Raw genomic sequence first — 11,296 nt, 5'->3', positions numbered from 1 at the left:
GCTGCATGCTGCAAACACTAACCACCCTCTCAGCCAGCAAGAAAGGTCATCGTCATTGGCCAGCCCTTGTTCCTAGTCACGGAGGAGTTTTCAGCTCAAAGAGTACAATGGTGGGGGTTTTTTTATTTGGATCAGCGTCACTAACTCGGGTTTGGCAGCCTGGTAGTTGCTCAGAAGTCAGGAGCAGCTGGAAAAGATGACACATAATGCAACAAGGCGACCACATTCCTCTGGGAAATCAAAGCATTCTCCCAGGGATGGTGCTGCCGTGATGGAGGCAGGAAAGCCATTTGGACACCCAAATGTTCTGCCCTCACACACATGGCAGAGGAGAAGAACACATGGAAGCCTGGAGATGCTGCTGCACACATGGCAGTGCAGTGGTTTTGCACAGCTGTGCTCACTGGGTGCCACATCCTCTGACACCCAATGCTTCCTCGAGTCACTGCTGGCCTGGCAGCAGGAGGGATAATTGTGCCAACCAGTTGCACAGAATCACTGAATCAATTAGGTTAGAAAAGCCTAAGTACAGGGGAATGATGCCACACCCCTAAAGATAGGCTGGAAATAAAACCCCATAGACTGGTGTCTGTAGAGCAGGTATTTGTTTATTGCAGCGCTGGAGGTGAGGAGTATCTCTCCACCTAGCTTATCCACCTTTGTCAAGTGTTGTGGTTTATTTATCCAGTAAATTTCACTTGGTATTACTATGTCACTATACCATCATCATGTACACCTCAGAACTAATTTACATGATCTGATGGTTATAAATAGTTCTTTTGCACTGTGCTTGTGCCTCCCTAATTCAGTGGTTGTAGGGATCTTCTCTTGATGAAACCCAAGATCTTCCTCACATCTGAACTCTTCACCTTTGTCCTCAGAGCATGTGCAGCTATGGTGTTCCTTGGTCTCTCTGGTTCTAACTGGTTTAAATTCTGTATTCTGTGGCTAATTGGCTTCACATTTGCCAATTTCTCATTAGTGCTATACTTCTCTGCTTTTGAAGCTATCCACCTGGTGAGGTTTTTAGTCTATTCAGCATTAAGCAACTAGTTAACTTTATAACAGCCATTACATTGTATAGAAAGTTATAATTGAAGTTATATTAGTATAAAAGGTCATAATTTGGGTCATATAGGTATAGGAAGCTATAGTTCAGATTATATTGATATAGAAAGTTATGATTTGGGTTATATAGGTATAAAAGCTATGATTCAGGTTGTATTTACACAGAAAAGTTATAATTCAGGTTATGTTGATATAACTAAAGCTATAGAAGCACCTTGTAACTGTGACTGAGGTTATATAGGCATCAGGGATGATCAGTGCCCCAGCCCTGCTGGCCACCCTATTTCTGGATAAGGTCCATCCTGCAGGCCAGGATGCCACAGCCATTTTTGGCCACCTGGGCACACGCTGGGTCACATTCACCCGCTTTGACCAGCTGCCCCTTTCCGCTGGACCACCTGGCAGCCACTCTCCCCCATTCCCCCATTCCCATGGGCAAGGCCCGTCCCGCTCCGTGGGGAGCAGCGCGCCTGTCCCCATGGCAACGCGCCGGGGGCGGGGCTAGGGCGGGCACTTCCGGGCTGAGCCGGTGGTGACGCGTGCGGCAAGGGCTGAGGGCGCCGTGCGGCCGCTTCCGGTGAGGCTGAGCCCCTCAGGGACGCCCCCCCGCGGTTGCCCCGGGACGGAGCGGCGGCAAGGGCCGGGCCTGGCGGGGCCTGGCCGGGGGGCTGCTGTCCCCAGCCGGGGGCTGCTCTGCCCCTCCCCAGCCGGGGGGCTGCTGTCCCTAGCCGGGGGCTGCTCTGCCCCTCCCCAGCCGGGGGGCTGCTGTCCCTAGCCGGGGGCTGCTCTCCCCCTCCCCAGCCGGGGGGCTGCTGTCCCTAGCCGGGGGCTGCTGTCCCTAGCCGGGGGCTGCTCTGCCCTTCCCCAACCGGGGCTCTGCCCGCAGCCCCTGCCCTGCCCCGCGCCCGGTGGGCTGTGGGTGAAGCCCTGGTCCCTCGGGGTTCACCGCCGCGGCGGCACCGTGCTGCCAGAGGGTGGAGGGAACCCAAAGGTGGCAGCTAATTACTGCCCGAAGTGAAATGGAAGCGGGGTTTGTGCATGGGGAGGTGGTGAGGCTTTGGGTGAAACATGACTCGCTGGGAAGTCAGGAGGGTGAAGGTGTGTAATGGATGTCGGGGGTAAAACTAAATGTCTTGAGCAGCTGTGGTGAAGTCAGGCGTGGGAAGAAGCAGCTTCCAGAAGGGGCCACGGTTTGCTCTGTGCTTTGGGAGTGCTGCACGTGTGTCAGTCGTGGTTTAGTATTCAACCTCGAGGACTTTCTCCTGTCTCATGCAGAGCAGAGAACCAGGGACTCATGACATGTTTTCAATCTTTGATATAAGAGCAGAGAGCACAATGTGGCATTCAGGAAAAAAGGGGGAAGATTGAGAAGGGTGACAGGTTGGCTCTCAGTGTTTTTCTATTGCAATCACACATTTATTGGGTTTATTCTGTTCTTTCTTCCCAGGGAATTTGGAATAAGCAGCTTCAGACAGACGGGCTTCGCTTCACCAAAACAATGTTTGCAGATTTGGACTATGATATTGAGGAGGATAAGCTGTGAGTATTTTGCTTGTCTTTTCCTGGTTTTTTCTAACAATAGAAGTAGGCTTTGCAGCCAAGACCTAACAAGAGTTGATAAATTTACCTGTGCCTGACACTGTGTGCTGAACATCAGACTTCCTGTGCAGTGCTGATTTCTTGCTCCCTCTGGAGATTGGGGATGAGGCATCACTGTGCTGGCGAGCAGAGGAGAATGTTTGTGTTGCTCTGCAGTGACTGCCCTGCATTTAATGTGGAGCATTTGATTTGCATCTCATTTATGCTGGGCAAGTTGTCTTCTCATTCCAGCACTAAGTGCAGATGAAACACTCTAAAACATGATAGTGTTTCTTCAGTGCCTAGCAATGGATGAGGCTGTCTCTTCATCTCTAATCCTTGCATGCAGTCCCAAGAAAAAGATAGCACAGAAGGCCTTCCTGCTGGCTGATAGACTCTGTGGCAGAGGTGAAGGGATGAATTCAAATGTGCAGTGCCCATTATGTTTTCTGATTGTATTGACTCACAGTGGAGTTGTTTCATACACAGGCAGCTCTGCCTACACATTTATTTATTCCTTTCTCCTTGTAGGGGCATCCCCACAGTGCCTGGGACAGTGACCCTGAAGAAGGACTCTCAGAACCTGATTGGGATCAGCATTGGTGGAGGAGCACAGTACTGCCCCTGTCTCTACATTGTCCAGGTGGGCACTGCAGGAGGAAGAATGAGCCATCTTTGTAGAGCAGGGTTGGCCTGAGAGATGTGAAGTGTGGAGAGAGAGCCCTGTGGTGCTTGTTCTTCTCAAAGTGGGAGGTGACATCTCACTTTTCAGTGAAAAGATTTCCTTACTCTAGTACCTAGTAGGTGTGGAAGAATTAAATTAAGACTTCTGGAATTATCCTTCTCCTTGAGAGAGCATGTTAGAATTCACAGGGGAGCAGTGTGACACTCTCAACATCAGGAAATCCTACACTTGAGGAGACACATCCTAGGGGCAATAACTTCCTAAAAGAACAAGATGATCAGCCCACCTCTTGGTTTGGAGAGGGGAAAAAACTGCTCCTTCACCATGGGCAAAGTACAACTGAATTAAATAAGAGGAATGTAATTGTTTGGTTTGTGCTCTTTAGCTCTGCATTCACCTTGCTCTTGACTGCAGACTACCTGTGCTCTTTCTTAGGTGTTTGACAACACTCCAGCAGCCTTAGACGGCACCGTAGCAGCTGGGGATGAAATCACAGGCGTCAATGGGAAGTCTGTCAAAGGGAAGACCAAGGTGGAGGTGGCCAAGATGATACAGATGGTAAAGGTGAGAGGTAGGAGGGGGCCACTGGAGCTTCTGGGTCATAGCTGACAGCTTATTGTCCTTGGGTAAAGGGAGCCACTGCTTCTTGCTTCCAGCACAGCAGTTTTGGGTTTGTTATTTCTGCAGGGCGAAGTCACAATACACTACAACAAGCTCCAGGCTGACCCAAAGCAGGGCAAGTCTTTGGATATTGGTAAGACTGCTTTCTTTCTAGAGTGTTAAAATGATGTGGACGGGTGAAAGATTGGCACCAGCTAATACCAGGGTAAAATTCTGTTTCATTTCTTGCTCTTAGCTCAGTAGGTTTCAAATGGATACTGTCAAACAGAGTTACAGGTTCAAAAAAATCCTTCCCTGACTTGAAGTGGTCTTCAAAGTTAAATCAAGACTTAACTGTTGTTGTGTGAGGCTTGATTTTCTGTGCTGTGCTTAGCATGGATAATGAATCTCAACAACCTAATAATTTAATTTATTTATTTTTAATACTTGTAAGTTATGCTGACCTGGTTTTAGCTGTACACAGCAATGTGTCAATTGAAAGGCACTGGTGGTGATTTCTAAGCTTGCAGAACAGTGATGAAATACCCATTTACACTGAGTTTAGTGCAAACATAAATTTTATGGGGGAGAGGAGACCCTTTATTGCTAAAACAAAGTGCCTGGTTTTGAGCTAAGTCAAGACAGCTGTCTCCTTTATATGGTCTGCTTTTCTCACTCTCATTTCTTTTCATGGTGATTGTGGTGCTAATAAATTGACAGGAGTTCTGGAAAATTGTGAATAGTGAGATGGATTTCTGGGAAAACAGAGGTGTGATGAGAATATGGTGTTTTCCAGAACACTGGCTTCAGCTGATTTCTTGGGATCTGCAGGCACCACAAATCTGTCTCTAAATAAATGTTATCTGGTTCCAAAGAGGGCATAGATGTCTCTAGTACTTAGCAGGGTATGACCACCAAAGACAGAAATTCCATGAAGAGGTGACAAAAGGGTTTAACTAGGATTCAAAAGGTAAAAGTGAGGAAAGAGACAGCACTAAGTTCCAATTGTCTTTCTGCCTCATCCACTGAGTTCAGTTGAAGTAAAAGAGCAGATAGCATAAGCAAAGTTTAGGTCCAAATATCACGATAGGTAGCTTATAGCAAAGTGATTGATTGGGACAGTCTTCCAAAATAATTGCTGGAGCTCTGTTGATGGAAGTGTTTAGGTTCTGTGAGAGCAGAACAGACAGGCTAGTTAGAAGATGTGTTATGCACAGCTGGACCAGAGTGCCCTGTTTCTATGGTATTCTCTTGCTGCTTGCTGCCTCTATACTGAGTTATGTGCAGTTTATCCAGTGCCTGGGAAACCAGTGAAATATGCTGGTAAGCTTTCCATGCCCGTGGAAGTGACCCTGATGCTGGTTTGTAATTCTCTTTTGGCTTTTAGTATTGAAGAAGGTGAAGCACCGACTGGTAGAGAACATGAGCTCAGGGACAGCAGATGCCCTGGGGTTAAGCAGAGCCATACTTTGCAATGGTAAGTATTGTCCAGGAGGACATTTTCCTAATGGAGCACTTAGTCTCCTGTGTTTGCCTGCTTTTTATTGTTACTTGCATGGTCCACATTCTTTCTGTCTGCTCTGCCTCACTGTTGTGATTGTCCCTGACCTTCCTGAGTGATGCAGCCTGTCCTTGTGGCCATTTCAATGTTAGCTAAGGTCAGAGTAGTTTAAAGCAGGGATCAACTTAGTGAATGCCAATAGGTGGTGACCCCACACTATGAAATAAGTTGGCAGTCATTTTAAAAGCTTCCTCTGAGCTTCCTCTGTTGTATCACAGGACAGGCATTGAGGGGGGAGGGAAATTTGAACCCAATATAAGAAACTGGTATTTTTTCCACCCAGTCAGGTCTTTACCATGTCCTGAATTTGATTGTTGTGATTCTGTATTCTGATTCTTGTTTCTATTTAGATGGACTAGTGAAGAGATTAGAGGAGCTGGAGAGGACTGCAGAATTGTACAAAGGTAAACTTGGTATTCCATCAGATACCAGATGGGAGAGAAGGATGTCTCCATTATGTTTCAGTGAAGTGACTTAGATGTTTTTTCTGGCTTCCATCACAGGCTTGACAGAGCACACCAAGAATCTTCTCAGGGCTTTCTTTGAACTATCTCAGACACACAGAGGTAAAGAATCTTGACTAAGGGAGCACAAATCTTTGACCTCCAGTTTCAGGAGTTTTTGTCAGTACTTGTGTGATTCCCTCACTCAAATAAAACTAAGGGTTGCAGAAATGAGCTGGGAAGGGCTGCTCTCCTGCATTACCAGTCATGGTGCTAACACAGGCTGTGTGTTTCACATGAGACATTGGGGAAATGCCCTGCCAACCTCTAGTCTTTAGGGAATATGTAGCATCATTCCCCAGCTAATTGTAAGGTTATGGGAGGGAGTTCTAAAAACAGAGACAAGATTTTTCTCAGGGTTCACCTCTGTATTCATCTGTCTGTATGCATTCTGCTCACCCAGCATTTGGAGATGTTTTCTCTGTCATTGGTGTACGGGAACCACAGCCAGCTGCCAGTGAAGCCTTTGTGAAATTTGCTGATGCCCATCGCAACATTGAGAAGTTTGGGATTCACCTTCTGAAAACGATTAAGCCGGTAAAGAATTTAACTGTAGGAGTAAAGGGTCTGGAGAACAGGGGAATAGGGGAATCTAGAAAGGCAGAAGCCTCTCTTTGAAGGTGTGGTCTTAAAAGTTCATTCATTGTGGGAAGAGCTGTTCTTGTCTGCTTTCCTACAGTGGATTCTCTTCATAATGAAAAGAACCTGAAAGGTAATGTAGTGAAAGTATCAATCTTGTCCCTATGACCTTTGCACATGAGTATATTCCTCTCCTTTTCCTTTGGGGATGTGAGAGTTGTTGGATCAGTGTGGTACCTGATATTGGTGCCCATAACAGTATTGCCTTTTAGGGCAATATGTGCCTAAAAGGGTTTACAGATAAACAGCCCAGGAACAGTGTAAGGATTTCAATAAATATATTTGATTGAGACCCTCCAGGGGATCTATGCACTTAGTTTAGCAAAGAGAGAATTAAGTGTTGATTTGGGCACCACTTTCAGTGCAATGTTGGATAGACAATGCTGGGTCAGGAAACTTTGAACTGGGGACAGCTGTTTCCAGGACCAGCTGAAAATAGAATTAGTCAAAAGCAGATTAATCTAGGCTAGAAGTAAGGCAAGCATTTCTAACATTTGCCAGTGACAGTAATAGTGGCTCTAGCTGTTCTGAGTCACGATCAAACATCTTCTTTCAAATATGCTGTAGTTCAAAGAAGAGTTAACTTGAGGCAGCCTCTTGACCTGTGCTGGGTAGAAGGTTGCACTTGAATTGTAGTCATGCTTTCTATTCTTAATTCAGCAACAGGGTGTTTTCCTTACAGATGCTTACTGACTTGAATACGTATCTGAATAAAGCCATTCCTGACACAAGGCTGACTATCAAAAAATACCTGGATGTCAAGTTTGAATATTTGGTAAGCTGCTTGCTTTTTTTTTTTTTCGAGTACTGGTTGAAGTTAAATTCCATAGAATCATCCTGAAAGTCATATATGATGATGGATATGTGATATGATCATATATCCATCCTTCCACAATCCATGAGAGAATGCCCTGTTTTTTCCAGTTCTTTGCTTACTGCCAGATTACTCAGATTCAGACTCCTGCTTTTAACCTAACACTTCTCACTGGTAAGAAAGATCTCACAGAACCCACATGACTTTTTTTCTACATGACCCAAATTATTTCCTGAATTATTTGTAAAGAGTTCCTCTGCAACTTAGGCTCTTGAACTCCTCTAAAGAGCTCCCCAGTCTATATTTTTCAGGTAATTTTGGATAGTCTTTCTTTAGCCAAAGAAAACAACTGTCAAGTCATATTTGCTTTCATTTAGACCTTGCTTTTTTTTTTCCTCCTTCATTCCACTCACCCCTTGTTTTCTACCCAAAAAAAGGTAAGGCTGGTAAGTGCACCTGTTCTATAACTGTAGGAATCTATTTCCTTTCACCCACTGAGAGAAGGATTTGGAGCTAAGGCAAGGGAATATGGCAGCATCTCTCCCTACATCAATCCTTCCTGCAATTAATCTTTTCTTTCCCCCCTCTTTATTTATTCCCATCTCACACTTTTCTTGGAGTGTTTTTCCAAAGAGTAGATGAACACAAGATTTTTCCCACTGTGCTCTCTTCAGAGTCTATACCACTGAAAGAACCTCATGGGTATGGGTGATGATGAAGTTGTTTCTAATTTTTAATATTTCCATGTTTTACTTCTTTTCTTTTTTAATTTTTAATTCTGCAAAGTCTTACTGCCTGAAAGTCAAAGAGATGGATGATGAAGAATACAGCTGCATTGTGAGTACCAGTACAATTGCAAAAGCACTCCTGTGTCTGTCAGCACCCAAACTAGTGAATGCATCCTAAGGAATTATATACATTTGTTCTTAATGTATTAGAAATAGGAGATCCTTAAATGCTACCTGGGAAGCACTGCAGCTTGTTTGCTCAGTGGTTGCCTGTCTCAGTGTTTAAGTACTATTAGGTTATGTAAGGAGGATTAAGGTGTTATCTTCACAGATTCCATTTGTGTGTAGTGTACAGCTTATCATTAATTCTGGACTTGGTTCTGAGAAATGGAGATTTAGCTTCTCTGCAGCAAAATGCATGTGAAACTGCATTTATAAGTGAAGAAAATTGATTAAAGAATCTGTCTTAACAATAGGGGGTTTAGAGTTTTATGATTTTAATCCTTAACAGCTCTGTTTAAAATAGCTAAAGGTATCCTATAAATTCCAGTTTCCCTGCATAAAAGTAGCATCTTTTTTTATTCTAGGTATCAATCTCAGAGCAGGCATTTAATTTTTTGGAGTGCCTAGTTCCCAAGTGCCAGGAAGGAATTAAACTTTCATAACATACTTTTTCATTATATGTTTCCTTCTAAGTAAGAAGGAAAGAATCCCAGTCTTGCCCAGCAGAGTTACATCTTCAGGATGCATAGGTCCCTCCCTGCTGGTTTTCAGCATCATGTCTGGATGGTTGTAGATACCACAGGGTTCTCTGTGTAGATATATAATTCATTATGCAATCCATACAGGGCAAACATTGCACAGGAGGGCAGAATTTTTTGTGTCATTGATACAAACTTGTTGGCTCTTAATGCCTGTCTTGCTAGTCCAAGTATAAGCTATGCCACCTCTCAATGCTGGGCTGAAAGGTGCTTGCTTGTCCTTTTGAATTTGCTTGGTAGTGATGCTTTTCTTAACCATGCTTGGTGTGTGTTTGGCCTTCAAAGTGGCCCCCCTGACTGCCAGTTTTTGACATGGCTCAGTGCTCCTCGTGTTCCCTGCTTCCTGACAGCAGTTCCCATGAGCCTGAGAGGTCTGTGTGAGTCCACATTGAGGCAGACTGTGTGTACAAGCACTGTGGTGGGAGTCTCTGAAGTGGTGCTGTGTTTTTGGCAGGCTCTGGGGGAGCCCCTCTACCGGGTGAGCACCGGGAACTACGAGTATCGCCTCATCCTGCGCTGCCGTCAGGAGGCTCGCACGCGCTTTGCCAAGATGAGGAAGGACGTGCTAGAGAAAATAGAGCTCCTGGACCAGAAACACGGTGAGTGCCACTGCTGGCTTCAGCAGACATGGCTTTGGCCTTTGTGTTCCTCCTTCGTGTCAGCTCAGAAGTCTTTGCTGAAGAGCCGTTTTGTGGCTGTGCCTGAGACATCAGCCCTGAGTGGCCAAAAGGGATTTGTGTGTAGGAGATTATATATCTAACACTGGTGAGGGAGGCTTGATCACAGCCTTCACAGTTTGGGAAGGGAATTTTCACACTTCTTTCCCCCAACGTGTCCCCACTACAGTGCAGGACATCGTGTTCCAGCTGCAGCGCTTTGTCTCCACGATGTCCAAGTACTATGACGACTGCTACGCTGTGCTCCGGGATGCAGACGTCTTTCCCATCGAGGTGGACCTTGCCCGCACCACTCTCAGCTATGGGCAAAAGGACACATACACAGATGGGGCAGAAGAAGAAGGAGAAAGTGAGAGAGAGGTTAGTGGGAAGGAGGATGCAAATGGAGAGAAGCTCATTGATGATGCCTGAGTGTGCCAGCATGGCCAGAGGAAGGACTTGGCAGACTGTTATGAAAACATGTATTCCACATGGCGATTCATCCTCCGTGATTTCTGTGTGTGTCCAGCCTGGGATTCCTCCTCTGCTTTGGGTGGGGGTAGCTGGTTGGATTGGGACCACCCTCTGCTTTCCTCTCTTTTTCTTTGCTTCTTTGCCTGGGTATTCTTTTTGCCCCTAGAGACTCCTGCTACCCAACCTGGGTAGTGAGGTGTGGGGAGGAAAAGCCACTCCCACACCACCATGTGCCTCCGTGCAGACAGGACTCTGCTGAGCACGTGGGCTGCTCAGCTCCCCTCTGGCACATGGAAGCTGGTTAAGGGTTTGGAGATGATTACAAATGGTGGGAACAGCCCCCTACCATCCTCCCCTCGTGCTGTGGGAAAGTTTTAGCATCACTGCTTGTCGTCTTCAACCTCCTTCTGAGGATCCACCTTAGAATTCTGAAATACCCTGTCTTTAAATTAGAAAGGAGGCACAAAGCCTTGTGGAGAGAGGAAGACATGCTCTTTAGGCAGAGGCTTTGAGATTTTTTTAGTGTAAAGAATGACTGGCATGCTCTCCTCTCTGCACAACTATTTTGTGCTGCCTCTGGGCCAGCCAGCAACAGTAGCTAACATCCCATTCCCCAGCCCAAGGGAAGGGGGGAAAGGAAAGCTGAGGTAAGTGAGACTACTTCTTTCCTCCTTCCTTTTCTCTTCCCCTTCCTCCATCCCTGTGGGCCAAGCCCAGATGCAGATGGCACTTTCTCTGTTAGTGGGCAGCATAGCTGCCAGGAGTGGTGTGCTTGGGGCAGGGGTTTTGACTTGTCTGTCGTTACATTCTAGTGGTTGTGAGATAAGTTATTTAAGGGCATTAATTTATGATTGTGGGGTTTTTTTGGATTTGTGTTTCTCTTTGATTGGTTTTGGAGCTTCTACATCTCTGTGGGTGTCTGGAAAAAAGCCATCCATGGTCAAGCTGCTCTGGAGAATTTAAACAGACGCTGATGTAGTGACAACTGTCTCTGATAAAGAAATATGTGACATTTCATTTCATGTCTTTCATGCGTTTCTTTTAAGAGATTTGTTTGTTGATCTTCTCTTGGTTTTAAGCTTAAAATACGGTGTTGGGAAGATGGGTGTCACGTGCTGGTGGTTTTTTCCTTCTCATACTGATGCATAATCTCTATAACAAGTTCTGGTGGTCACTGCAGCACAGATTTCTGGAGGAAGAGGGTTATAAATGCTGTAGCAAGACCAGTC

General features: G+C 45.7%; 1 protein-coding gene across 4 annotated transcripts; it reads left to right on the top strand.

Annotated features, from left to right (window-relative positions):
- Positions 1-1,579: 1,579 nt before the first annotated feature.
- Positions 1,580-11,084, top strand: PICK1 (protein interacting with PRKCA 1). 4 transcript variants are annotated; one of them, XM_085048786.1, is made up of 13 exons: positions 1,580-1,645; positions 2,516-2,607; positions 3,178-3,289; positions 3,767-3,895; positions 4,019-4,085; positions 5,319-5,408; positions 5,843-5,896; positions 5,996-6,058; positions 6,399-6,532; positions 7,317-7,409; positions 8,235-8,285; positions 9,392-9,536; positions 9,784-11,084. In XM_085048786.1, exons 2-13 carry the CDS (start codon positions 2,567-2,569, stop codon positions 10,023-10,025), a joined length of 1,221 nt encoding a protein of 406 aa, XP_084904912.1. In that variant the 5' UTR covers positions 1,580-1,645; positions 2,516-2,566; the 3' UTR covers positions 10,026-11,084. The 4 variants fall into 4 exon arrangements, with proteins under 4 accessions (XP_084904912.1, XP_084904913.1, XP_084904914.1 ...); XM_085048787.1 differs by lacking the exon at positions 1,580-1,645 and adding an exon at positions 1,953-1,976; XM_085048788.1 differs by lacking the exon at positions 1,580-1,645 and adding an exon at positions 2,038-2,059.
- Positions 11,085-11,296: the final 212 nt, after the last annotated feature.

The sequence above is a fragment of the Lichenostomus cassidix genome, chromosome 1Aa (assembly GCF_008360975.1).
Source record: "Lichenostomus cassidix isolate B80296 chromosome 1Aa, HeHo_3.0, whole genome shotgun sequence".
Classification (NCBI taxonomy): domain Eukaryota; kingdom Metazoa; phylum Chordata; class Aves; order Passeriformes; family Meliphagidae; genus Lichenostomus; species Lichenostomus cassidix.
The sequence above is the reverse complement of the archived record's forward strand: the minus strand, read 5'-3'. Positions and strand labels throughout refer to the sequence as shown.